Source organism: Oryctolagus cuniculus, chromosome 1 (genome assembly GCF_051225735.1).
Source record: "Oryctolagus cuniculus isolate XC-2025 breed Fujian yellow rabbit chromosome 1, ASM5122573v1, whole genome shotgun sequence".
Classification (NCBI taxonomy): Eukaryota; Metazoa; Chordata; class Mammalia; order Lagomorpha; family Leporidae; genus Oryctolagus; species Oryctolagus cuniculus.
The window spans coordinates 46,593,949-46,621,482 of record NC_142867.1 but is presented as its reverse complement, the minus strand read 5'-3'; the positions used below and the strand labels follow the sequence as shown (position 1 = coordinate 46,621,482).

The following is a 27,534-nucleotide window of genomic DNA, read 5'->3' as shown; positions in this document are numbered from 1 at the left end:
ACTTCTTTCAGCCAGTTCAGAGCCCCTAACCTTCGCACATCCTGCAAATGTAACTCTGCTGGTGAGGGAGGAGGGGCAGCATTTTCTGACTGGGGTGCTGAACTATTGATTATTTGACTATTGTTTACTTCAGAAATCCCTGCCTTCCCCCATACATAGACCCTTGAAAAGAAGATGTAAGGAGACATACTTGTATATGTGTTGGATATGTTCAAGCATTGAATATACACATACTCGTATGTATGTATTTACAGATATATGTATGTCTGTATCTTAATTTTTCATTTGAGATAACATATTTTTAACTCACATTATCCTAAAAGGCTAATTGGCTGTATAGAGTTAAACAAATAAAAAGTAAAAATATCATAGTCTAATAGGAAAACAGGCCAGGGCTATACACAATAATCAAATAAACATATGTTCAACTTCACTCATAGAAAGTCAATTTTAAAGTAGTCACGAATCATTAAAATTATAGTAGTAGAATTCTTATCAGTTTGTTTGCATGTCTGTATATCTGCCTGTATGTCCACACAAATTTCCCTGAATAACTGCCCTGTCCATCTGTGCTGGATGGAATTCTAGTGGTAGCACTTGGGCTTTCCAAAGAAAGACACTGGTGAGCGCCTACTCATACTTTCCTCTCTTAGACCCCTGGGCAGAGCTGGGGGGACCCTCTGCCATCGTTGTGCTGGCTGCCATCTTAAGCCTGGGTCTTCTCTAGACCTGGTCCAAGTTGTTTTCCTTTCTGAGTTCATGGCATTTGGCAGGGTGCCTGGCATGCAGTGATGTTAGGAGGAGTAGGGATGAGTGAATCTCCACCCTGTTGTGTCCAAGAAGGGACCTGGGTCCTCAGTTTTCAGCACCCTCTATGCTTTCCCCTTTCTGGAACCCACAATTTTCAGGATTAGAAAGGACCTTTAAAAGCCTTAACCTGGTGCATGAACTTCCATCAGAAGCAGTGAGCGGCCTTTATTAATGACTTCCTGTGGTGGACAGCTCCCCAGATCTCATCCTAATGATGGAGAGTTGGAATTCTTCAAAGCTCTGTCTGCATCTGTTATGCTGTAGTGAAACAGCATAGAGTAAGTGGCTTATAAACAATTGAAATTGATCTCTTATAGTTCAAGAGGCTGGGAAGTCCAAGATCAAGGTGCCAGCAGACTGACTGTCTAGTGAGGATCTGTTTCCTTGTTCATAGAGAGCTCTTTTCTTTTTTTAAAAGAATTATTTATTTGAAAGTCAGAGTTACACAGAGAGAGAGAGAGAGAGAGAGAGAGAGAGACAGAGAGATTTTCCATCCACTGGTTCACTACCCAAATGGCTGCAATGGCTGGGGCTGGGCCAGGCAGAAGCCAGGAGCTGCTTCTGGGTTACCCACTTGGTGCAGGGACCCAAGTACTTGGTCCATCTTCCGCTGCTTTTCCCAGGCCATATCAGGGACCTGAATCAGAAGTGGAGCAGCAGGGACGTGAACCAGCGCCCATATGGGATGTTGGTGTCGTGGGTAGGGAAGCTTTACCCGTGACACCAAGGCACCAGCCCCAGTGGCTGTTTTCTCACTGTGCCCTCCCCTGGCAGAAGGGACAAGTGATCTCTAAAGGGCCAATCTCATTCACAAAGGCTTCCTTCTGTATTTGGTCACCTTTGACAAGCCCCACCACCAAATGCCATCATACTGAAGTTAGGAGTCCTTCATGAATTTGGGGAAGGTACAAGCATCTAGACCTAACAGCTGCTCTTCCATTGAGTCAGAATCCCCATAAGTACCAGTTCTGCCCTCCAGGACTCCAAAGAGCAATGTAATCTAGAACAGTAAGAGCACCGAAATAAACTGAGGGTGATCTGGATTGCAACCCCTGAAGAAAATGGAAATCTGCAATTCATCCTGGCAAGAAGTTGATTAGCAAGAAATAGATGCTTCAGTAGAGAAGACGGGGCTAGCTACACAGGAGAACACAGATGATGGTGAATATAGAGGGAGTTGCAACCATCCATCATGATGAGGATTAAGGCAGAAATCTTCAGTGGAGGCTGAAATTCAGAGGAAGAAGCTTGAGCAGAGGTGGGATGTTTGCATTTCTCTCCACCGTTGCTTTCCAGTTCCAAGGGGAGGTGTAGCAACCCTTAAAGGAGGTCTCCAGTCTGCATCCTGACACCAGGTAATCAAAATCACGTCTCTGGCGAGAGACGGACAGATAGCATGTTCATCCTGAGGTGCCACTCTGGGGGAGAACAGAGCACCACTGACGTGTTCCAATCTGGGGTGAAAAAAGCCTGAAACTAATCATGGGGAGTCTCAGACAAACACAAATTGTAGCACATTCTAGAAAAAAAGCAGAGAAAAAAATATTCTGTCCCCAAAATGTCAGTTTTTGAGACAGCTGCAAATAAAGAAGACTAAAGAGATGTGAATGCAGTGTGGGATCCCGGACTGCATCCTATGCAGTGCAGTGAAATGCTTAGGATGACATTTTTGTATTAATCCACAAAATTGGAATATTGGAATTGGATCAATGTTCAATTTTCTGAATTGTGCTGATTGTACCATGGAAGACAACACCCTTGTCCTTTAGAAGCACTCAGTAAGTGTGATGGTCAAAGGGTAGAGTCTGCGTACCTTGCTCTGAAGTTTCAGGACAGAAAAGCAAGATGATGAGAATGGTCGAAGTTAGATGGGCATCCCCTGGAGGGTTCCTGTGATTTCTGGAAGTTTGAAGTTATTTCAAAATAAAAAGTGGATGAAGTCCCATCAAAACCGGCTGTCAGTCTGATCGTCCCTTTCTGGCCTGGGAGGAGCACAGTGCAGAAGGGTGAAGGACCAGGGGCTGTGGAAAGCATCAAGAAAAGCTTCCTTGAGGAATTCACATATAGGCCAAGATCTCAAACCAAAGCGGTATTTTTGCAAGGTGAAGCAGTCAGGGGAGGCATTCCTTGGGGGAGGGGACTGTGGCCAGACTGGCGAATGGGCGGCATGCTGTGCTTTAGCTAAGGACAAAGGCCCGCTGGGAAGGGACCTTAGGTGTGTGACTTTGAAGCTTTGTGCATCCTCTGCTTCTCCCACACATCCACACATCACATCAGCACTCCCATCTTTGCCTTCTGCCTTTGTGTGCCCTTCCTTCAGCGGGTAAGGCCTGAGTGCCTGGTGCAGCCTCTTATTAGTGTGATTATCTTCTTGCATTGTGAGTTGCCCAAACTCGGCAGTTGCCTGCCAGCCCATCACCATGCCATCTCCATGAGTTATTAGAAAGGTTTACAAGGCCAGGATAAACAGAGAGAGAGAGAGAGAGGCCTCCCTCCCTCTGCTCACAGCACTGTCACTCAGGAAGCATTCCAGCAGGGTTGGAGAGAGTGGGAGAGTTGGAGGAGGACAGAGAAGAGAGGGATGGAAACAGGATGAACAAGAGGATTGGAGAGAAGAGGGACTGAAGAGAGAAGGGGAAAGAGTTAGCCTTGGAAACAGCTTATTTTCTGTCACCATTTGGGCATCCTTTAAGCACAGGAAATTCAGACAACATGTAGGAATCCGCCTTCTGTCTATGCATGGCCTGCTGTTGTGTGACCTTGGGTAAGTCATTTGTCTTTCTGGGTGACCAGTTTCTCTCCCCCTCCTCCCATTTGGCAGGGCAGCCAATGGCCAGGGCTGGCAAGGGCATAGATGCCCAGGATGTTAAAATTCCCTGATTCCTTCTGGGGAGGTCTTTTGAAAAGTCACTTAATTAATGAATACGTTGGTGCTCATCACCTTGTGTGCATGTCATTGCACTGCTAGGGCAAGAATGTTTTGCACATGCTAGGCTAAGTCAATTAGTGCCAGTTCAAATCTCAGATGAGGACTTTAGGGACAGATGCCTTTGCAGTTTTGATTATCAGCTTTTGGGCTCCGTCCAAGGACCCCCCCTACCCTGAATGAATGAATGAATCAATCAGTGTGATTCTGAAGACCATACTATTCCTTCTTTCCAACAGAATCAGAGCTGCTAGGGGTGCCTTAACTATTTATGACAGCCATAGAAATTCTTGGGAATCTAACAGTATCTAGATGGAATGAAACTGGGGACTTGAAGGCCAAAGACTGGTTTTGCATTTTTATTAAGCACCTATTTGGAGTTTGGATTAGTTGTTTAAATTGATCTCTTGCCAAGTACTCTTTTGAGTGCTCACACATAGACTCCACCCCATAGGTTTATTTTGATTGCTGTCAAATAGCAGCATTAGGCCCAAAGGAGCTGTGATATTTGAATTCAAAGCTCCTCTCTGGGTTTAGGTGACAGATCGTGAACAAGAATTAGAGGAGCTGCTAGACCAGGGCTTTTGGTTTCATTGATACAGATGGTATACAGAGAATCTTTAAAATATCCCGAGTGACTTCTTAGGGTTATAGTTACCATCCTTCACTGTAATGAGTACTAATGACCTAATGCTGAACTGGGTATTGATCAGAAGCTAATGATTTATGACTTTGACCATCATGAATATCCAATTGGAAAATACCTTGATTGGCCTTGACTCTCAAAAGCCATATATTTGTTTTTACCAGTGATGAGTATTATAATCCAAGGTCATGGTGTTTGCCTGCCACGATTTCTATGTATGAAGCGCTGCTGTTTGTCTAGCATCCTCCCCCACTCCCGCCTTTAGTATGAATGTCTGTATTTACAGATGAAAGGACAGCTGTCTCCGCGAACAGGCAGTAAAACCTTGATTCATTGAAGTGTTCACAATACCCCGTAGTTCTGATCAACCACTATTTGAGAGGCTCCTGTGCTAAGCTCTGGGGTTGTAGTATATGCTGGTAGCATGTTCTGCCTAACTGTATATTTAGCTGAAATGAGGAGCAGATATCCAGGAGTCAGCCCATTTATTGGGTATCTTAGACGTGCCTTTCATGGCACCTGCTTTGGGAGCAAAGCTTTCTAAGATTCTTATCCTAGTGTCCCTAGGTCATGCAGAGTTAAGACAGCTAGACAGAGTCTGCAGAGGTTGGAATTTCCTCAGATGGGTCATGAACTTCAACATCAATCACTTTTGCTGAGTCCTAAGGAAGTTATAGATTAGGCTGCACGTAGACTATCCAGGCTGTCTCATGGTGATTAGATTTTTAGTCTCCTGCCCCTCACTTGCTTTCTTGTTTGTCACCTCTCTCTTAAGCTAAAAACAATAAGCCCCATTGGTGATCATGCTGAGCTATATTTAGGTTCAAGTGCTCTATGATTTTGGAGACTTGGGACACTTTGATTCTGTTACCCTTTTCAGACAGTTTTTAATGCATTTTTATGGAAGTGTTAGGCATTGTTTTGTTGAAATCTGATGTGAAATTTTTAAAAATTCAGTTTTGTGGCACAGTAGGCTGCTGCTTGAGAAACTTCATCTCGTGTTCAAGTCCTGGCTGTTTTGCTGCTTTTTAAAAAATATTTATTTATTTATTTGAAAGGCAGAGTTACAGAGAGGCAGAGGCAGAGAGAGAGAGACAGAGAGAGAGAGAGAGAGATCTTCTGTCTGCTGGTTCACTCCCCCAGATGGCTGCAACAGCTGGAGCTGTACCAATCCAAAGCCAGGAGCTTCTTCTGGGTCTCCCACATGGATGCAGGGGCCCAAGGACTTGAGTCATCTTCTACTGCTTTCCCAGGCCACAGCAGAGAGCTGGATTGGAAGTGGAGCAACTGGGACTTGAACTGGCCCATATGGGATGCCAGCACTGCAGGCGGTGGTTTTAACCACTGTACCACGTTGCCGGCCCCTGTTTTGCTTCTGATCAGTTTCCTGCTGATGTGCCTGAGAAGGTAGCAGATGATGGCCCAGGTGCTTAGGTTCCTGCCTGCCATGTGGGAGACCAGGATGGAGCTCCTGGCTCCTGCCTTTGGCTTCACCTAGCCTTGGCCTTTGCAGACATCGGGGGAACAAACGGTGGGTGGAATGTTCTCTCTCCCTCTGTCTCCCCCTACCTGCTTCTTCTCTCCTTCTCTTTCTCTGTCACTCTGCCTTTCAAATCAATAAATCTTTTTTTAAAAAAAGTTCGGTTTTGCAAGCAGTTACTGAGATCTAAGGATGCAAATGTGAACAATATACCGTGTGTCTACCAGGCCATCACGGTATAGTTGAGGGACACAAGGAAAGGATGATTGTATATTAGATGATGACTCACGTAATAGAGGCAGATGCAGGATGCTGGGGGAACAGAGGCCCTGAGCATGCCACATCCATCTCTGGGGGCCAGGCTTATGTGGGGCCAGGGGACTGGGGCGGAGGAGGTAAATTCCTAGTTCTTTGCTATGGAGACTTGAGTTTCTGTCCTTAACTCAGAGACAACAAAGATAAAACTTTTATTGTACTTATTTTACGTAAATGGTAAGAGTCTATACTAATGGGTCCATGTTAATTCTAAGGAGTGTCTACTGTGTGCTAGGCATTGTGCCAGGCTTTTTGTTGGTATCCTGTGTATCATTCTTACTTCTCCTCTTATGAAGTGGGTAGTATTAGCTCCATTTTATGGATGAGAAAGCTGGCTCAGAGAGGTGGAGGGACCCAGCTAAGATCACACAGCTGAGGGTCCTTGGAGCTGAGATTCAAACTGACACACTTTGCCCCCACAGCCAGTGCTCCGGCGACAATGCTTACTGCCTTGTGCTGCTGCACTCTCAACTCCTTCGTAGATTATTCCAGGCTGTGTGCTTTCATCCATGCTTAGGACGAGTCATGCTCACCTCGAGCAGCTGGGCCGTGGCTCCTTCTTAGTAGCTCTTGATTTCTAGTGAATTCAGCACAACCTTTCTCTATCACTTCTCCAAGTAGCTGGGTTCTTTCATGGCCTCAAGCGTATGTGTGGCCGTAGACTTGCTGCATGGAGTCTCACTTGCTCATTTCCCACATTGGCCTGCCACCACTTGGGGAATAGAACCAGGACCAACAAAAGCAGTGCTAGGCCATCTGGCTAAGGATGAGATGAGATGCTTTCCTTCATGGCCTTGTCCCTAGGAGCTGAGCTGGGGCTGGGCTGGTGTGCTCTGAGCAATTGCATCTTTTGTAGGGAGGATTTGGGGGTCCTTGCCATTCGAAGCGCTCAGAGCACACTCACGGCTCACTCTCTTTCCCAGTCCGTGCCCCATCACTCCAGAACTGTCGCCCATGCAGTTGTCTGTGGTTTGAATGATGACGACCTTGCCCCAGCTGTCCCTGGGGGCTGGCGGCTTGATGAGTAAGTCCTGAAGCTTGCTAGATGCGTCTCAGTATTTCACATGCCTGCGTTGATTGGACAAACCCCAGCCCGGGCCTTAGGACTCGCTCAGCCTCGAGTGTCCAGAACATCACTATGGAAAGTGTCTCTCTGGTGCTTATTTAAGTCTCTGACTTGTGTTTCCTTCCTCAGCAAATGAAAAGATTGAAGACATCAATGGCTGTCCGAAGAACAGATCGCAAATGGTAAGTGGTACCTGGGTGCTGTTTGTGTTGTGTTAGCAAGCTCTGCCTCTGAATAACATTGCCCATCCCGAAACATTCCACACCAGACGCTTTCCCCCAGGGAGATTTTATTAATAAACGAACAGCCTTTTCCAAGTAGCCGTGCTGTGCTTCTCTGACATGTGTTGGCATTTATTGAAAAATGGCTGATTTTCACGTCTTGTGAGACAGCCAAAATGAAGTACCGTCCTTGGTCTTAGGCACTGTATATGCAGCCCTGTGGGAAACGTGCACATGTGTAGGACGTGCACTTGTAGGGCAGATGAGGCACTGGTACCTTACTCATCAGGATGTAACGGTGAGAGAGATGCGAAGTCAGAACTGTGGCAGGCAATATGGAGGGTACGTTCACTCCGAACCATTCTCCACCCATCCTTGATGGCGGCAGAGCATTTGAGAACTGGCTCAGCAGCCTTAGCAAACCCCAAAAGCTTATCCTTCAAAATCTGTTCTGTTCTCATTTCATGTCCTGCTGCGTAATTTTGAGTTAAGATTCAAGATCATTGTTGAGGTCAGAAAACATTGAATTGCAAATCTCTGATTACTTAGTTTTGCGCTGCAAAAACGCTTCTCAGGTATGAATATTTACATGAAGAATATGTATGATCTGACCCTCATAAGGGGATGCAAAAATCTGTTTAAAATGTAAAGTTGGTAACTTACAGTTTTTTTTTTTTTTTTTTTTGGCTAGGCATTTATTTAGTTCCAGGAGTCTAAAAAAGGCACGATTTGTTTAACCTTGCCCCACCCCATGTAGGTCAGCACAATTTGATAGGTTGCATTTCAGAATACGCCAAAGTGATTGGCATTCCTTGGGTTACTGTTTAATGTTCTGAATTGTTTGTTATCCTCCTAAGTTGGGCAGAAAGGCAGGCTTTTTAGTCCACTTTTTTCATGCACAGAAACGATTCTATTTCAGAGAGGCTGGTGTTCGTGTGTGCGTGTGTGCATGTGTGTGTGTGTGTTGGGGGGGGGTGTCATTTTCCAGTTTCCGTACTGAAACCAGTTTCTCTGCTTTGTTGCTCCCCTGGAGGCTCGCGTTCTTTTTGTCCCACCCAGAGACTGTCCTGTTCCTACTCAGGAAAGTCCCCAGGCAGACATCTCATGGCTGCCTTGACTTTTGGAAAAGTGTGGCTGCTATTTTTGCTAGAGCTACTGCAGCTGTCTGGTGTATTAATAATTGAGAAAATATGGACGATTGAAGACTTAATTTTAGTGCAAGCATTTTATACATGCAGACATATCTTCACATGAAAGCGATGCACTGCTTCCCTCCAGGACAGATTTCAATGTGTTTGTGCCAGCCCAACAGAACGCAGAGGTAGAACTGGAACCTAGAAGTCGTAGACCTTAATGTTATCTGGCTCATTGGTATTTTCTGCACCTTTGATTGGAGGTTTTGCTTGTTGTTAAAGTCCACTTTCAAGCTCATGAAACAGTATCACCTCACAGGCTTCTGTGCAAACTTAATTCTATACGCAAATGTGTAATTTATCTTTTTGGTTTTTTTTAAATTTTTTTTCCAGGCAGAGTTAGACAGTGAGAGAGACACACACAGAGAGAGTTATAGACAGTGAGAGAGAGACAGAGAGAAAGGTCTTCCTTCCATTGGTTCATTCCCCTAATGGCCACCACGGCCGGCGCTGCGCTGATCCGAAGCCAGGAGCTGGGTGCTTCCTCCTGGTCTCCCATGCGGGTGCAGGGGCCCAAGCACTTGGGCCATCCTCCACTGCCCTCCCAGGCCACAGCAGAGAGTTGGACTGGAAGAGGAGCAACTGGGACTAGTACCCGGTGCCCCGACCGGGACTAGAACCCGGGGTGCTGGCGCCACAGGTGGAGGATTAGCCAAGTGAGCCATGGTGTCGGCCATAATTTATCAATACTGTTGTTGCACCAATGCAATTTTGTGGTTTTCCATAACTCTTCCAGCTTTGCTAAGTGTTTTTTTTTTTTTTTCCTTTGATGGATTGAGGTTTTTTTAGACCACAGGGTAGAAATCTTACGATTGTCTGTGATAATGAGTTCCAGCTCAGGGGTGGGGCAGCAGACACAGTCTTGTGAACCTAGCAGACAGGATGTGAGCCAGGGGAACGGGAGCATCTCCGCCACAGTCCCTGCACTCGGCGGGAAATGAGAGAGATGGTGATAGGACAACAGAGCCTTTGTCCCTTCCCCGCTGGTGACACATCCACACACAGAGCTTGCCAGGTCACATGGGCAGTTCTTACAGACAGACCTGGGCATTGTTCTGGCTCCTAGGATACCCGTGTGTCCGTACACACCCACATATATGGCGAGAAAGCACTTCTACTCACGGGACGGGTAATTTGGAAATAGCATAGTGCATGGACCCCAGTTCCTGGGTGACTCACCTCCTGATTCAGCTTTGTTTAGGGTGGCCAATGATAAACATTTGTTGTTGTTGAGGGAAGTGTATGGAGAGCCCCAGTTTGACTGAAGGAAGATGGCGCACAATGAGACAAGAACTTGGGGGTGCATCCTATGGGGAGAGTAACCCAGCCAGCCTGGACTTAATGTGGTCACTGCCCAGCACATCTTCAAGGGCCTTTAACCACAGAGTAGGCATGGAATGGGTAGTAGTTCAGTTTTCAAGAGGCCAATGTGTGTCATCAGCTAACCCGTGACAGGCTCCTGTGTTTTGTTGAAGGAGCAGACACTGAAGAGGGCAGCTCTTCCTCCACTCTTCAGTCCTGGCCCACCAGCCTGTCCAGGAACTCCCTTCTTTGCCCTTAACCCCTGCACCCAGGTTCTACTCCAAGTCCTGCTCTCTTCCTGGAAGACAGGGAAGTGACAGCAGACCCTTGAGAAACAGAGGCTAGGGAACTGCAAGGGTGGTGGTGTGTGGACGTGATGGGCGTGGCATAGCAGACTGTCAGCCTGTCAGTCACATGGTCCCGACTGCTGCCAGGCACTGAGCCAGGCCAGGTGAGGACGCAGGTGAACCAGCTGTGAGCTCTGCCCTCCGGGAACTCAGAATGAGTGGGCGAGAGCCAGAGGCCTGAGAGTGGTGAGAACAATACAGCACTGCAGCTGCTGCCACTGACGGTCTGTTGAAGGCACCAATGGGAAGCCCATTTCTCCCCCGAGGCAAAGGGAGGTTCCAGGGTAACTTCCGCGAATGAGGTGTGGAAGAGGATTGGAAGCAGGGACAGCAGGCTTAAGACCTATTTCTGGAGAGGATATTAGGGATCCTGCACAGGAAGGTTTTGCGAGCATTGGGTTGTCGATCAACAAACTCCCACGAGTGGTGTCTGGTGAGGCGCCCATGGCCTCTCAGCTCTGCCTTCTTGTGCCAGGGTGAGTGGTGGGCATGGAAGAGCCTGGGGCACAACAGACGTCACAGGCACGAGGCCTTTTCAGATGTGGAACAAGCCTCTGCATTCTTCGCTGTCCCCCAGATTGCTGCATCTGGGGCGCAACCCGCAGCAGACCCCAGAGCCACATTTTCTGCGTGGTGAACCCCAAGGCCATCAGCTCCTGGAGGTGGAAGCTCAACCATAGGATCAAGGAGATGTTAATGTGTGTCATGTCACTGGGGACAAGCACCTGCACCGTGCCTTGCGGTTCACAGGCTCCGTCATACTCACGAGCCCATTTGCCCTCTGCACACACAGCTCTGTTGCAGGCTGTGTTCTGCTCCTGACCTCTCACATGAGAAAGCAGGCTGCCAGGTCGTGGAGTGCTGTCCCCAGCACTCAGGCCCTGCTGCCTGTCTGCCAGCACCTGTAGCCTTCAGCTCTCCTAAGATGAGACCTCCAGTGACTGTCACTAAAAGTCAGAGAGGCTGGGCTGCAGCGCCCCTTCCTTGGTTTGCTTTTAGCAAGTGCTTTGCCTCATCTCAGTCTGACCTAGATGCTTTGGGGGCCAAATCCTTGGAGATGGAGCTCTAGAAACACGCCCCGCCCCGTCCCCTCTCCCCCACCGCCTGCGTGCACTTGGCCCTTAAATAAGTTCATGTGTGCGTCAGAGCTGGTTCAAAATGTTTTGTCTGTTTCACATTGCCATGGCAACCCAGGGGCATCTTTCTGGCTTTCAAGTGGTGCACTCAGCAGAGTTCTCTGTGCGTTTGGAAGGGAAGCACTGCTTGGAGCTTGGCCAGCATGTGTTGGGGGAGCTGCTGCCTGGCTGCCTGAACTCACTGTGCTAAGACAGCCTCCTCCTCCTCCTCCTCCTCCTCCAAGGCATTGGCTCACTTTGGAGCCTGGGAATAGCCAGTGGCAGGGGGTGGATTTCTTCTTTAATCATTGTTATTTTAAGAGCCTTGGCTTTCTGTTGTTGACTCAGGGAGGCGCAAAGTTGTGGAGACCTGCTTGCCCTTTCAGCAAAAAGCCCTAGGCCTGCTCTCCCCCAGGCATCTTCCTGGGCTCCCAGGGGACTTCTCTCTGCCTTCTTCCCTTAGCACCTCTTGTCTAGATCCACAACCAGCCTGGTCAGGTCTGGGTCCCTTCCCTGCTCTTCTGCAGATCTGAGCTAATTGACACTCTGAAACCTGGGATACCCTGTACTATAAAGTGGGATTGATAATGCATAGCTCATACACTATGTATGCATGAGGACTAAGAAGGTGAAGATTGATTTATTTAAAAGGCAGGGCAACAGAGATAGACAGACAGACACACTTTCCATCCTCTGATTTACTCCCCACATGCCCACAACAATCGGGTCTGGGTGAGGCTGAAGGCAGGAGTCAGGAACTCCATCCTGGTCTCCCACATGGATGTCCAAGTCCAAGCACTTGGGCTGTCTGTCTTCCGCTGCCTTCCCAGGCATAGGGCCAATGAGGTAGTGAAGACCGTAGTGTTTGGCAGTGGTAATTAAGATGATCAAATAAAACTACAGCCGTGGAGTGTTTGCCCTGTGCCAGGTGGTGCTCTAAGTGCCTTACCGGTCTCCTCTCGGGCCATCCTCCCAGGCAGGTGCTCTTATTGTCCCTGTCCTCCTGGTGTGAGACCAGGGCTCCATAAATGGCAACATCCTACAAAGATAATGATGATTCATCTGACTGCTTTGTGTTGGGGTGATGTGGAACCCTTTGAAAATCCGGGAAAAAGATACCAGCTTTCTCCTCTCCAAATTGCACAAACCCAAGGATTTTGCACACCCTGAGTGGATCATGGACCCCAGAGTCTGACTCCTGTGTCCCCGCCCTCCCCGCCGCCACTCACCCCACTCCCATGTTCAGTGCCTCTGCTGCTCAGGGCCCAGCTCTGCCCCTCATCCTGTCCCCTCAGGGGCCCAAGGGAAAGCAGCAGTGCCCACGCTCCCAGGACAGCAGGAGGCTGCACACAGGGAACAGGAGGGCAGTTACTTTCAGACTCCTATTGCATCAGCAGAACCCTTCCCTTTTCCCCAAATAAAATCTCTTCTCATTTTTTTTTAAAGATTTATTTATTTGAAGGACAGAGCAGCAGTGAGAGAAGGATACATACACATACAGGTGCACACGTGTGCTTGTGCACGCACGCGCACACACACAAACACACACAATCTTCCATCTACTGACTGATTCACTCCCCAAATGACTACAATGGCCAGGTCTGGGCTAGACTGAAGCCAGGAACCTGGAACTCCATCCGGGTCCCCCCACGTGGGTGGCAGGGGCCCAAGCACTTGGGGCATCCTTTGCCACCCTCCGAGTGGCATTAGCAAGAAGCTGGATAGGAAGCAGTACAACCAGGACTCAGCTGTCACTCTTATATGGGATGCCGGCTTTGCAAATGATGGCTTAACCTGGTGTGCCCCAAGGCCTCCCCCCACAAGTAAAATCAGACGTGGAACCCATGCGTGGAAGTGCTAAGAGCTGAGTTGCTGCTGTAACGAGGAGTGGGCGGCCCAGCACAGGGCCAGCTCCCGGGGAGACGCAGCGTGATGGTGCATGGGAACGAAGATCGCAGTGCTGACCCCGACCCCATCTCTGCTCTGGCTGTAGTGCTCCTTTCTCTGGCGCTTCTCTGGGATGAGACGTAGGTGGATTGGAGGCTGCGAGGCCGCCCGCCTGTGACCCAAGGCGTGTCCCCGAGGCTCTCTGGGACCAGTGTGGGTAGCGAGGATGTGCCCGCCCGTGCCTCATGGGGATTGTTGAGGGCTTCCGTGAGATAATCTGTGTGAAGTGCTTACCACTTTTGGGTGCATGGTAACAATGGGCAGACAGACGTTGGCTCATTTGATGATGATTTTTCAAGGTACTTGTACAGTTTTAAAGCAACAGACACGTGTGGGACATGGCCAGCCCCGTCTTTGGGATAAGGGGACTTGAATGTATTTGTGTACCTACCTCTCTCTGAATGAGAGTATTGAGCTTAAAGGCTCCCGTCCCCCACCATCTGATGTCACAGAGCAGTGTGGTCAGTGAGTCTTGGCTCCATCCCATCCTGGCACTGTGGCCCTGGATGATGCACTAGGCCTAGCTTCATTTCATCTCCTAGGAAACAGGGAAATGAACAGCACCTCCAAGCTCCGGGGCGGGGTTTCTGGGTGAGGACTGTGTTCACTGAGCGCTCGCCATGTTCCAGGCTGTGCTAAGAGCCTAGCTAACAAGGACAGTTCCTCTTCAAATAGCCCTGTGCTGTAGATGCATTCGCTGTCTATATTTTGTGCACTGGAGCAGAGGATTTAAAAGGTGATTTTTGGCCCCAGATTATTCACCTAGGAGGAAGCAGAGTTGAGGCTCAACCCCCAAATTCTAGTTTCAGAGGCAATCGTGCTTGCCACTGTGTCCAAGAAGGAGTATAATAAAAATGGCCCCCTCCCTCCCCTTGCCAATCCTTTTCCTTATTTTGCATCTGTGGGTACTGCTGGAGCAGTGAGGTTTAGCTGAGAGGTAGCCAGTGGGGGAGGGACTATTTCTGCAAAGGGCCTGAGTTGACCTGGTGATTGGGGCTCAGGAGCTGCAACAAGGGCAGGTGGCCCCAGTGAAGGCGGCCCGTGTACATGGCCTGGATCCAGGAGCGGTGGCGCCAGGTTCCTCCGGCCACATTCTCCACAGAGCCTCCCGGGCCAGGAGAAGGCCGTCTGTGACGGCATCAGGTTTCCAGGCCCCGTGACCCGGAGCCCTCCCTGCAGCTGCCAGAGAGCCGACCACACGCCTGGGTGGGGTCTGAATCCTTGGGCAGCTGACTTGCCTCTTCCCTGAGCCATGGGCCTATTTTTACCTAGCCCTAAGAGCACATCCGTGTAACAGCACCTAGAAGGAGTGAAGAGAAAGTCACGGGCCACTTAGACTTTAAAGCAAAGTGGCCGAGAGCAGCAGGAAGCCCCCCGATGCTTCCCACCCAGGTCAGCCCACCCCCTATCATAATGTTTGTTTTGGCTGTCTTCCTTCCTTCCTTCCTTCCTTCCTTCCTTCCTTCCTTCCTTCCTTCCTTCCTTCCTTCCTTCCTTTCTTCCTTCCTTCCTTCCTTCCTTCCTCTCTTTCTCTCTTTCTTTCTCTCTCTCTTTCTCTCTTTCTCTCTCTTTTTCTCTCTTTTTCTTTTTCTCTCTCTCTTTTTCTTTCTCTCTTTCTCTCTCTCTTTCTCTCTTTTTTTCTTATTTATTTATTTGAAAGGCAGAATTACAGAGAGGCAGAGAGAGAAAGAGAGGCAGAGAGAAGCCTTCCATCCATTGGTTCACTTCCCACATGGCCACAACAGCCGGAGCTGTGCCGATCTGAAGCCAGGAGCCAAGAGCTTCTTCCGGGTCTCCCACAGGGGTGCAGCGGCCTAAGGACATGGGCCATCCTGTGCTGGTTTCCCAGGCCATAGCAGAGAGCTGGATTGGAAGTGGAGCAGCCAGGACTCGAACTGTCACCTTTATGAGATGCCGGCACGATAGGCAGTGGCTTTACCTACTGTGCCACAGTGCCAGCCCCTATCATTCTCTTTCAAAGAGGGCAGCAACCTCCATGTCTTCCTCCTGTTCAGCGACAGCCCTGGTTTACTGCTCACCAGCTCCTTTTCCACTCCATGCTCTGGAGCACAGAATAGAAAACCTTTCAAGATGTAGTTCCCACCCTCCTGCCCTGCAGCCACTCGGACTGTGCACCCCAGTCATAGTGGACAGCCCCTGGTGCAGCAGGAGGCTTGTGGACACTCATACCATTGTACCGTGAAGCGTGCTGTCCAGTCTGCCAGCAGTGGCCTTCTGCTTACCCTTCCTGCTCAGTGCGACCTCTAACATTCAGGCTTATTTTTTGCTCGAGGAGTTGGCATAATTAAGTGCCCCTGATTTTGTGTCCCCAAGTGTGCTGTCCTTTGCTTTAGTGTAACACATCCTCGTGGTTGTCTCTGTTTACTTGTCTTCAGGAAGGAGATAACCTTGTTGTCACCTGAGTGTTGCGAGCACCTGTCATTTAGATCACTGGCATATAGTAGGTGTTTAGTAGATGTGGGGTGGGTACACGGGGACTTCAAAAAGTTCATGGACATGGAATTAAAAGATAAGGTTTTTGAGTGGGTGTTTAATTTCGTGGTTAAAATGCCCATGTCCCATGTTGAGAGCCTGTGTTTAATTCCTGGTTCCAGCTCCTGACTCAACTTCCAGCCAGTGCAAAATATGAAGGTGGTGATGATGGCTCAAATAAATGAGTTTCTCCCAGCCTTGTGGGAGACCTGGCTCCAGCTCTAGCCACAAGCAAATGGCAGTTCTCTTGCTCTCTTTCACAATTTTTTTTTAAAAAGGATAAGTTTGGTGCAAAAAATTTTGAAAACCGTGCATCGAGGGAGTCTTCAAAAATTTTATAGAAAATGCATATCATTAAAAAGCTGTGCAGAGATTCCAGAATTTTTTTGTACCAGAATAAATTCATCTTTTAATTCTTATTTTTATCACCTTTTTTTTAAACAAGATTTATTTATTTGTTTGAAAGTCAGAGTTACACAGAGGAGAGGCAAAGAGAGAGAGAGGTCTTCCATCTGTTGGTTCACTACCCAGTTGGCCACAATGGCCAGAGCTGCGCCGATCCAAAGCCAGGAGTCAGGAGCTTCTACCAGGTCTCCCACATGGGTGCAAGGACCTGGGCCCAAGGACCTGGGCCATCTTCTATTGCTTTCCCAGGCCATGACAGAGAGCTGGATCAGAAGTGGAGCAGCCAGGACTCGAACTGGCACCCATATGGGAGCTGGCACTGCAGGTGGCGGCTTTACTTGCTCCGCCACAGTGCCAACCCCTTTGTGGCCCTTTTAAAAATAAGTTTTATTACTCCCAACTTGACTCTCACTGGGATTAAACATGACAATAGGTCTGATCTGATTTCATCATCACTTAAAAAAAATCATCTATTAAAAAAAAATAAGTTTTATTTATTGATTCATTTGAAAAACAGTGACAGAGAAAGAGACACGCACTTTTGTGTGTGCACGCACACACACACACACATATCTTCTGTCCTCTAGTTCATGCCCCAGATGTCAAGAACAGCCAGGACAGGGCCAGGAGCCGGGAACTCCATCCAGGTCTCCCATGTAGGTGGCAGGAATGCATTGTCAGCTGCCTCCCTGGAAGCTGGGTGGGGAGTGGAGGTGGAACTGGATTCCAGGCACTCTGGTCAGGTCTGCAATCAGCTGTCCCATGCGTTGACTGCGCCTGCCCTCACCACCACACTCGCCCCCTCCACAGCCCTTCTGAAGCACTTGGTAGATGCACTGGGGGGAGCTGGCCTGAATGAGCTGGTGTGGCTGGAGGACTGTACCGTGCCATTCCTCTTAATCTCATCACCCACAGCTGAGCTGTGGTCTGCGCACTGGCAGTGAACTTGGAAATTCTTCATGAACTTTGAGAAATGGATTCTTAGCACTATTCTAGAAATATCTTCCCTTCTCTTCATTCTTTTTCCCCTTGCTTTATTCAGAGGACTCAAAAAAGAATTCTCAGGAAGTGTGGTCTGTTTTTAGTTTATTGAGCTCTTTCGAGTCTTTAGGGAAGCTGCAACACCAGACATTATTAACATTGATACTAAAAATGATGACAAGGTGCTGTTGTTGGTGCTTTGCATGCTTTAGCTCATTTCTCCAACCATCCCAGCGCAATGAGGGAGATGTTTTGTTAATTCTGTTCAAATGAGTAGAGAATGTAAACACGACGCCCTATGCTCTGCCCAGGGGCCAGCTGTGAGTCATGATTGGGAGCCTCATCCCTTTCCTCCTCACCCTGGAGGGCCTTTGTCCCTGATTCTCAGTCAGTGTTTTGATAGAATATAGAGCACACACTTAGAGTATACGCCTAATACCTACTGGATGTATACTATTTGAGTTATTTTTACCTGTACTATTTTATCCTCATCAAACCCAGTGAGAACAGAGGAAAATTATCATTCCCATTTTACAGATGAGAAAATCCAGACACAGAGCAGTGGAGTAACTGGTCCAAGGCCATATAGCTTATAAATGGCAAGGTGGAGTTTGCACACTGGAAGCCCAACTCCGGCATCTGTTCTATTAATTGTCATGCTATTCTACATCTAAGGAAATCAACTGAAGAAGCAGAAAGGTTATGACACGGAGGTATAGAAGTGACGCTGGTAATCGTAGCCTCTCATGTAGGTAGGGATGGAACTCAATCTGTGTCTCCCACTTGAGCCATCACTTGCTGTCTCCCAGGGTCTGCATTGGCTGGAAGCTGGAATCAGGAGCCAGTACCAGGAATCAAACTCAGGCACCCTGATATGGAACATGGGTACTGCAACTGCTCAGCCAAATGCTTGCCGCTAACAAAATTTTTGCTTTCTTGGAAGGTTAGGATGCTTCAGGTATTCTGTCTGAGAATTATTGTGTGTTCTAAACTGTGAAGCGTGTACATGACCACGGTCCATTGGGGGTTTGCAAGTGTCTTCTCCACCCTTCCCAGCTCATTTAATCTGAGACTCTTGGCTTCATCCGTTGAAACGTCAGGGTGATAATCCTTTAGTATTTTGTGCTTAACCACCTGTATCCCCACTAGACATTAGCTTTGAGGACAGAGGTTGCTTCTGTCCACCTGCCCACTCTACCTGGCACCTGCTGCATAATCAGAGACTACTTGATGAAGACATTCCCATCACACCTGTGCTGGGACTGAGTCGCTCTAAGTAGCCATGTGGTACTAAAGAAGGTGGAAGAACTCAGCCAGTGGGAGGGTGACGAAGGTGCTGGAGGGCTGCACAGAGCTGTAGATATTCCTAATGGAAAGAGAAATTGGATGCTGATTTATAGCCTTGTGGCTGAGGGTTTGTATAAAGGCCATCCGGGCCTCCTGCTGGGATCCACCTTCCTGCGTATTGCTTCAAGGAGTGCTGACAGTTCAGCCTAGCAGCAAAGGTTTTGTTTTGTTTCAGCTTGCACAACTGAGGCACAGTTGAGGTTACCTTGTGACACCTGCATGTTGGGCACCCATCAGGTGTTGAATGCCAGGGTCACACTTGAGCAGAGGGTAGAGAATACTGGCCAGCAGGCCAAGTTCAGATCCCAAAAGACCTTTGCAAACAAAAACAGAACAGATGCCGACAGGTAGATGAAAATCAGTGTATTTCACAAAAATTGTCTTTCACCTTTTCTTAGGTCTAACAGTGGGACTGACTCTGCAGGCTAAAGTTGGCTGAACTGAGGAGTAGCTATCCCCATTAGGTAGCTGTGAACTGTGTTTGCTGCAGTGCCCACCATTCTCTATTGTCTTTTTCTTTTTTTAAGATTTATTTATTTGAAGGAGTTACAGAGGGGGAGAGAGAGAGAGAGCTCTTCCATCTGCTGGTTCACTCCCCAGACAGCTGCAACAGCCAGGGCTGGGCCAGGCTGAAGCTAGGAACTAGGAGCCAGGAGCTTCATCCTTGTCTCCCATGTGGGTGCAGGGGTACTGAGGCCATCTTCCACTGCTTTCCTAGGTGCGCTAATAGGGAGGCTGATTAGAAGTGGACCAGCTGGGACTCGAACTGGCCCCCATATGGGATGCCAGTTTACCCACTATACAGCACAGGCCGCTTTCTATTATCTTATATCCAGCCTTTTTCACTTGTCTGTTACCTGCCTACTCCCTCACATACTTTGACTCCCAAGCTCTTATATTCTTAGTAGTGTTAGGACACTAAGAATCCTAACTAAACACCGGAATATGATAGTTTGAAAGATCCCTGTTTGGGGAGCATTTTGGTGTGTAAGTAATAAATGTTGATAGTGATTCAGATAAAAACAAGTCCTTCCTTCTTCCGGATTGTTTGTCCTTTTGATGGAAAGATTGGTTTGGTTTGAGTGCAGTGATTGTCAGTTTCCTGTCACATTGTTGGAGGCAGAGGGCAGGGGCGATGACAGAGCGGTTATTTGTCCACCTCTCTGCTTTGCTGAAACCCCTGTTGCTTCGTTGATGTTACCCCATGTTTGTGCAGGGCCACACAACTTACAGAGCACTTTGCATTGTGTTCAAGTTCTAACTCTTCCTTGGAATGATTGATGTGGAAAAGCACTTAACACTCCGTGCCTCCACTTCCCCATCTGGAAAGTGGCAACAACAGCTGCTACCTCATCTAGTGATGAAAATGAACTGAAATCATTCAACCCGGTGCTTCCTGTTTCATAGCAGTGTAAATGTTAGTTTTTTTCTTTTAAAGATTTATTTATTTATTTTGAAAGTCAGAGTCACAGAGAGAGCCAGAGAGGGAGGGAGATTTTCCATCTACTGGTTCACTCCCCAACAGCCAGTGCTGGGTCAGGCCGAAGCCAGGAGCCAAGAGCTTTGTCCAGGTTTCCCACCTCGGTGGTCCAAACACTTGGGCTGTCTTCTGCCGATTTTCCCAGGCCATTAGCAGGGACCTGAATGGAAATTGCCCATAAGAGATGCCAGCATTTTAAGTCACTACACCATTACGCCAGCCTCAAATATTAGTTTCTTAGAAGGCTTTCAAGAAATAATAAATAACCCATTTTACTGAATGGAAAACAGAGTCTTGGGAAAATTCAGTACTTTGCTCAAAGATGGCCAAGAAACACTGAGCTGTCCACAGGTCCCCAGACTGCACCTCTGGTCATTTGAAATAATTTATTTCCATGTCTGCTGATAAAACCTCCTCTTTGTAAAACTCCACTGAATGAAGACCACTCCAGTAATGACAACCCTGTGAGCTGACCTGCGGAATCGCTTTCACGGGTAAGAGGGCTTCCCACCTTGCTGTGGATGTGGTAGCATTACAGAGAGCTGGGTGGACTGACAGAACCTAAGCAAAATCTCATCCTGCGCATGCGCTCCCTGGAAGGACTTTGAAGGCAAAAAGAAAGGCACTGTCCTGGGTGTCCCTGCAGGCACTGGGTGCTTTCCTTGGATGCCAGGTTGTGAGATAAGCCAGTGTGCCTTAAAGCCTTCCCCACGGCTCATCCTGTTTCTCTTAGGGAATTGCACAGCAGAAACCAGAACTAGGTCATGGGGGTCTTCAGGGCTTGGCTTTGGGGCAGGGTCTTTCTTCCGACTTTGTCTTTTCCTTTCCATGCATTGCATAGCTCGTCTAGTGAATCACCAATGAGAGGAGCTCACAGGGATTCCATCCTGAGTGGCTGTAAAGTGCTCTGTTTTTATGGTCCAACCCAGCAGTTTAATTTTAACCCTTGAGGTAGAAGGGTGGGGGGTGGGTGGGGGTCAGTGCCTTCCTGATGCATTGATAGGACCATGTAGAATGGCCAATATTTAACCTTTTTTTTTGGCCTACAAAAAATGGCAGTTTTATCTAGGTCAACAAAATATTTGACAAGAACATAAATAGCAACAGAGATTAGCTTTATACGACAAGTTAAAAATTGCCACTGTTTCTTCACTGGTGCATTGGGTTTTGTGCAGCCTTGGCCAGCTCAAGGCTTACCTGCTATAGAGACCTTCCTGGTCTGCTTTGTTCTCTTCCAGTGGCCTTGGACCACGACTTACACTCTTGGTTTTGGCAGTAAGCAAAGTTGAGAATTATTTTCGCTAATGCCGTTATTCTTTATTTTTTTTAATCTCCTAATTCCTGAATGTTTGGCACGTAGCTCTTTGCCTTGATTACAGATTTGAGGATTTGAAACTCTTGGCCAATAAGATACATATTAACAGATTGCCAGTCATCTATAATTTGAGCACAACACTTTGGCCATGCCTGCAAAGAGCTTTTTAAAAGTTTAAAAAAACTGTTAAATTCATGAGTTTATTTGAGAGGCTGAGAGAAACACAGAGAGAGTGGGAGAGTCTTCCCAGTCTTGTTTTACTGCCTGCGTGCTATCAGTACCGGACTGGGGCAAAGCCAGGAGCTGGGCAGTCAATCCAGCTCTCCCATGTGTGGGTGGCAGGGACTCTATTACTTGAGCCATCACTGTTGCTACCAGGGTACACATTAGCAGGAAGCTAGAGTCAGGAGTCAGAGCCAAGTATTGAACCCGGGCACTCCAGCCTGGGACATGGGTGTCTTAGCTGCTAGGCTAAATGCCTGCCCCTTGCAAACAACTTTTGAAGTAAAATAGATGGGAAGTAATGTGTGTGAAACTTGCTACTATTGTGCCTGGCATATAACAGTCACCCACTAATTGTTAGCAGAATTTGTTAGTGGGAGTGGAATCTGTGATAATTTTTGAAGTACATTTTCCAGACACTAACAATATAAAGTGATACACACAAGTAGAGAGTAACAGAACAACCTTTATGCCAGCCATTAACAGAGTGAGTAAGCAAAGACTTGCACAATTCAGGATTGAGAATTAAAGTCTTTATTGGGGCCAGTGCTGTGGCATAGCGGGTAAAGCTGCCGCCTGCAGTACTGACTCCCATATGGGTGACAGTTTGTGACCTGGCTGCTTCACTTCTGATCCCGCTCTCTGCTGTGGCCTGAGAAAGCAGTAGAAGATGGCCCAAGTCCTTGGGTCCCTGCACCCATGTGGGAGACCTGGAAGAAGCTCCTGGCTTCTGGCTTTGGATTGGCTTAGCTCTGGCCGTTGTGGCCAACTAAGGGAGTGAACCAGTGGATGGAAGACCTCTTTCTCTCTCTCTCTCTCTCTCTCTCTCTCTCTCTCTCTGCCTCTCCTCTCTGTGTAACTCTGACTTTCAAATAAATAAATCTTTTAAAAAAGAAAAAGATTTAAAGCATTCAGACGTGTCCACTGGCTTTGCTTCCTGCTTGGGGCTGCTGTCAGGCCAAAGTTTGCGCTATGTGCATGCTATCCTTGGAATTGCACAGTTGAAATCTGTGGATTGACTGTTCACGAGCAACCCATCTGTAGCATGAGCCACAGATATTGGCAAATTGGCTGAGCCACAAAGCTGAGTTGTACAGGTTCATGTAAGGGAACTGGTCACCGATCTAGAGAGTAAGTCTAGATCTTGGCCTTCCTCTACCAGTTACTATGTTACTGTCATTCCTTGCGTGTGCTTGTTTTATGGGTGCAGTTATAACTTCTAATAACCCTTCCCAAACTGAGAATTTCTGCTACTACAGGGACAGTATGCACACCATAGCTCTGTCTTAATTAATGTTATGTGGTTCTACTGCCTCTTGAAGACTTTGTGGTGATGGTCAGGTTTGGCCGTATACATGTGGCAAGGGTTACACCGGGAGTGTAGTGAATCAGTGTCAACTTTGAGTGGGGGAGCTGATGGCTGTTGTTAGCACACTTGCATTTGTATGTTTAGTGGAGTAATGGTTTACTTACAGGCAGCCCTACCCGGCTGGCTGTTCCTTGAGGAAAGGACCACGCTACACTGCCTTGTCTGCCACCGTGTTTTCTGTGCCAGCAAGAGAGCAGGTGCCTGATCGGTATTTTTCAGGGAATGAATGGAGTTGCTGGGTTCCAGTTGGTTCCTGTCTGGAATTTTCCATGTGTCCACAGTCCCACTCATCCTCATTGGTTCAAAAGGGACCAAAAGTTGGGGTTTTCTTGTTAAAATGTGAGCCTACCTTTGCCTTTTTCTACGTGAACAAACCCAAAAATTTTCTACAAAAATTTTTTTTGAAGTTTCTTTTTTTAATAGTTGAGGTGTAAGTATACATTGTGTAATGCTGACCACAGTTGCATTAATGAGCCCATTCCTCAGCACCTATGCTATGACATACCTTCCTAGAACTTGTTCATCTTGTACCCGAAAGTTGGAACCCTTGGACCAACATCTCTCCATGGTCCTCACCCCTCAGCCTGTGGCAACCATTGTTACACTCTTCCATGAATTCATCTTATTTTGATTCCACATTTTGGTAAGATCATGCATTATTTGTCTTTCTTTGCCTGGCTTATTTCACTTAGGATCGTGTACCCTGGGTTCGTTCAAATGGTAGGGATTCCTTTCTTTCTGTGGCTCAATAATATTGTGCCAAGTTTTCTTTATCCATTCATCTGTTGGTAGACACTTAGGTGTGTTTCTATGATTGCCTATTTTGAAGAATGCTACAATAAACATGGCACAGGTATCTGTCAGAGATACTGACTTCATTTCCTGTGGATCTATGCCCAGTAGTGGGATTGCTGGGTCACAGGTGGTTCCAGGTTTATTAATGTTTTGAAGAACTTCCATACCTTTTTCCGTAGTGGGCTCTTTGATTCTTCTTAATCAAAACCATTTAAAGCTTTAGGTTTAGCACGTACCATGATAAAAAGAGGAGACTTTGACCAGAATGCTTTTTAGATAGACAGCAATGATTCTGATAGAGTGGAAATGAATTCTAGGGACAAAGCACCTATTTGTACAAAGACTTGACTCCTGTCACGTGATTCAGTAAGTCTCAGAACTCCAAAGTGATCTTTTACTTTCAGGAAATGCCACTGCTCTCTGGAATTCTGCCTTTATGGACTTATATGGATCTTTTAAAAATTCTGACTGCGGAAAGTTCCAGAACACTGACATGTAGCTCCCCAACTAAGCCTCTTGCAATGCTATGAGATCGGTATCAGCAGTCCTGTGTTGCAGGACAAGTCCAAGGCTTGAAGCAGTTAATAATTTTTCCAGGGTCTCCTGCGTGGTCTTTAAGGGGGCTAGGACCAGGTGTGGAAAAGTTCAAATTCATATTCTTTCAGTAAATGTTGCCCCCTAGTAATTATGGGCAAGAGGTAGCAGGGAGAAGCCACTCAGTCCCTGCTGCCTTGGTGTGAGTTAGTTTATCAGCATCTTTCAAAAGAGGGGTTTCCGAAGAGCAGGTGTGACCTGATGTGACGGAGATGGTTCAGATTCCTGGTGCCTTGAGGGAAAGCCTGGGAGGAGGGAATGGAAGGCAGGTAACCTTGTCCAAATCTGTTTTGCTGGGGGCCAGCCCCAGACCTAGCTTGGGAATGCCGTGACCCTTGACATCCTGAATTACAACATAGTAGCAAAAACTACTGTTTGTTTTACACTTATTAAATGATGCACATACATCCTCTTGTCTAATGACAGTCATCACCCTGGGTAGTAGGTGTTAGGGTACCCATTTTACAGATCGGGCAATTGATGTAACTTGCTGAAGGTCTGATTGAGTAAAGATGGAATCAAGATGTGAATCCAAATTCTTCTGAACCCATAGGCTGTGTGACATCTTCAAAATATCACACTCTTCTTTTGCGTTCGTGGCTAGCTCCTAACTTGCAGTTGGAATGATGCCTTTAGGAAATAGAGAGTGTTACTTGGAGACTGTAGCAGAAGGGTTCCTCACAATGGTGTACCCACTGAATGCATGCAAATGGAGCTGCCAGGCCTTTCCCACAACACTGGTCAGCAGTCAGCGTGGGAGGTTATCCTCTCAACATGGCTGCCACACCTACGAGGGAACAGAGCTCAGTGCAAGGTGTTCTTATAGAACTTTAACTACAACTCCCCTCCCAAGTTTCTCTCTTTTGTTTTAAGGGAGAAATTGAAAAGTCAGACAAGGATAGGGAAATGAAATGTTCTCGGAAGTTGGAGAAAGCAGAAAATGATAGTTACTGGGGGAACTTGAGATTCTTGTTTTTCACTTCTTTCTTCTCTAGAAGGAATTATTTGTATCCATATGGATTTGCCCATTTGTAGTAACAGCAGAGAGACTCCTATGAAGTTCTTTAAAAAAGGAATTTCTGACAACATCTTGGAAAGCTGAAGGCATAAATATTACAAGCGGTGTGATAGATCCTCCTTTAATTTGGCAAGGTTGAGCTGAGCAAGGCAACAAAGCAGGAAGAAAAACAGACTCACATTGGTACCACTCAGAAGGAACATCTAGTCCCTGACTCCCGTGTTCTTCAGGTTTCCATTTTCACCAAAGCTGGGACAAGGGGCACAGAGCCTCTGGTACTACTGGACAAAGTTGACTTTATGCACCTGCCAAGCAAGCAGCAGCCCCCGTGGCCTCCAGAGGGAGGTCCCGGATGTTCCCAAGTACTTCTCTACCCAGGAGAATTTGAAGCACCCCTGGACATTTGCCTCATTTCTGGGGTCCCCTTCTAAAATCAAGATGTCATGGGAGGGCCCTGAAAGCTGTACCCTGTGGGGTTTTGCCTCTCCAGGGCCACACTGTTGCCCAGGAGCCATGTGATGATGCTAAGACCCAACACTGATGCAGGTGGACAAAAAAAAAAATAACAAATCCCACATCAGGTCATGGCCCTGAGGAATGACAACGCTGGTGAGATGACAGCCAGGACGGTTCACCGTGGTGCATTTTGCTTCTTGGTTTTGTTCTGTGGTCAAGTTTCTTTTGCATTTCCTCTATTTTGTTTGAAAGTGGTGGAGAAGTGGGTATCAGATATGGAGCTGACCTTCCTCGTACGTGTGATCACAGCTGTTGTCCTTCCCATCCACCCTCCTACTCAGCCTTCTCTGAGTTCAACCAAGACGTTGGCTGGAGCCTCCCTCAAGGCCACTGCTGGAGCCAACCCTAACACAGGATAGTAGCCCCTCCTCCATCTGGCAGGCTGGCTGCTGTTGCCATGGTAATGGGGTGGGTATAGTACTGACCAGGCTTCCCCAAGAACTGGAGAGACTCCTCCCTTCTCATCTTCCTGTTGTAATCTCCTGTATGTGAGCTTCCTGCCTGGCTCTGTGGCCAGCACTCTGCCCCTCTCATGTGAGCTGTCAGTACTCTTCTCCCTCGCCCGCTGTGCTGCAGCCATTCTGGCTTTCTTTGGGTTCCCAGAGTTGCTATGTTCTCCCGCATCGAGGCCCTCCACTTCAGGTTCCCTTGGCTTGGTACCTTCTTTTTCTCCCACTCTTGGTGCTGGCTAACTCCTTTCCCTTTATTTTTTCAGTCAATGAAATGTTTTCCAGTATGTGCTATGTGCTGTACCCTATTCTGGGTCTTTGATGCTAGAACAAAATAGACAAACAGCCCTGTGTGTGCACCCTCTTTGTCTCTTCCTTAACACATTCTTGCTTGATCCCACCCCTTCTCTCTCCCTGTCTGCCCAAGACTAGATCAGACCTTCCAAGATATATTTTCTAGCACTGTCTTTTTTTATAGGAACCATGACAACTTGTCATGTACTGATTTGTGCTTTACTTGTTTAATGTCTGTTCATGTACCATAGACTTGTAGTTTCTGGAAGGTTTCTTTCACTTTTGTGTTCCAAGCACCAGTACATTGGCTGACACCTTTTAGGTGCTCAGGAGGTGTGGGTGAAGGTAGAGATAACTAAATGGTTGATGAGGATGATTTTTGATGGCCAGAAGCAGTATCAGGCAAGGAGATCACACGCACTTCTGGAAGGAAGTGGGGCAGATGTATAAGTTTCACAAAGAAGCTATGCTACGCTTCTTCTTTTTCTAAGATTTATTTATTTACTTGAAAGGCAGAGTTAGAAAGAGAGAAGGAGAGACAGAGAGTGAGCCTCTATCTGCTGGTTCACTCCCCAGATGAGTGCAATGACCTGGGCTGGGCCAGGCTGAAGCCAGGAGCTAGGAGCTTCTTCTTGGTCTCCCATGTTAGTGCAGGGACCAGGTACTTGGACCATCTTACGCTGGTTTCCCAGCAGGGAACTGGGTCAGAAATGGAACAGCCGGGACATGAACCATCTCCCATATGGGAAGCAGGTGTTACAGGCAGTATCTGAACCTGCTGCACCGCAATGCCAATCCCTGGCTATGCTACACTTATAAAGTCACCAGAACTTGAAAGACCTCACTTAGCCTCATCTGGAATCTGGGTCTCCCATTGCCTAAGCTGCA

The 27,534-nt window shown here is 47.5% G+C and overlaps 1 protein-coding gene across 14 annotated transcripts in view; it reads left to right on the top strand.

Moving 5' to 3' along the window:
* Positions 1-27,534, top strand: part of NAV2 (neuron navigator 2) — a 763,895-nt gene that overhangs the window by 479,242 nt on the left and 257,119 nt on the right. For all 14 annotated transcript variants that reach the window (XM_051824899.3, XM_002708951.6, XM_089310702.1 and 11 more), the window contains one exon: positions 7,373-7,425. In XM_051824899.3, the coding sequence (XP_051680859.2) occupies positions 7,373-7,425 (53 nt within the window). The remainder of the gene's footprint in view (positions 1-7,372; positions 7,426-27,534) is intronic.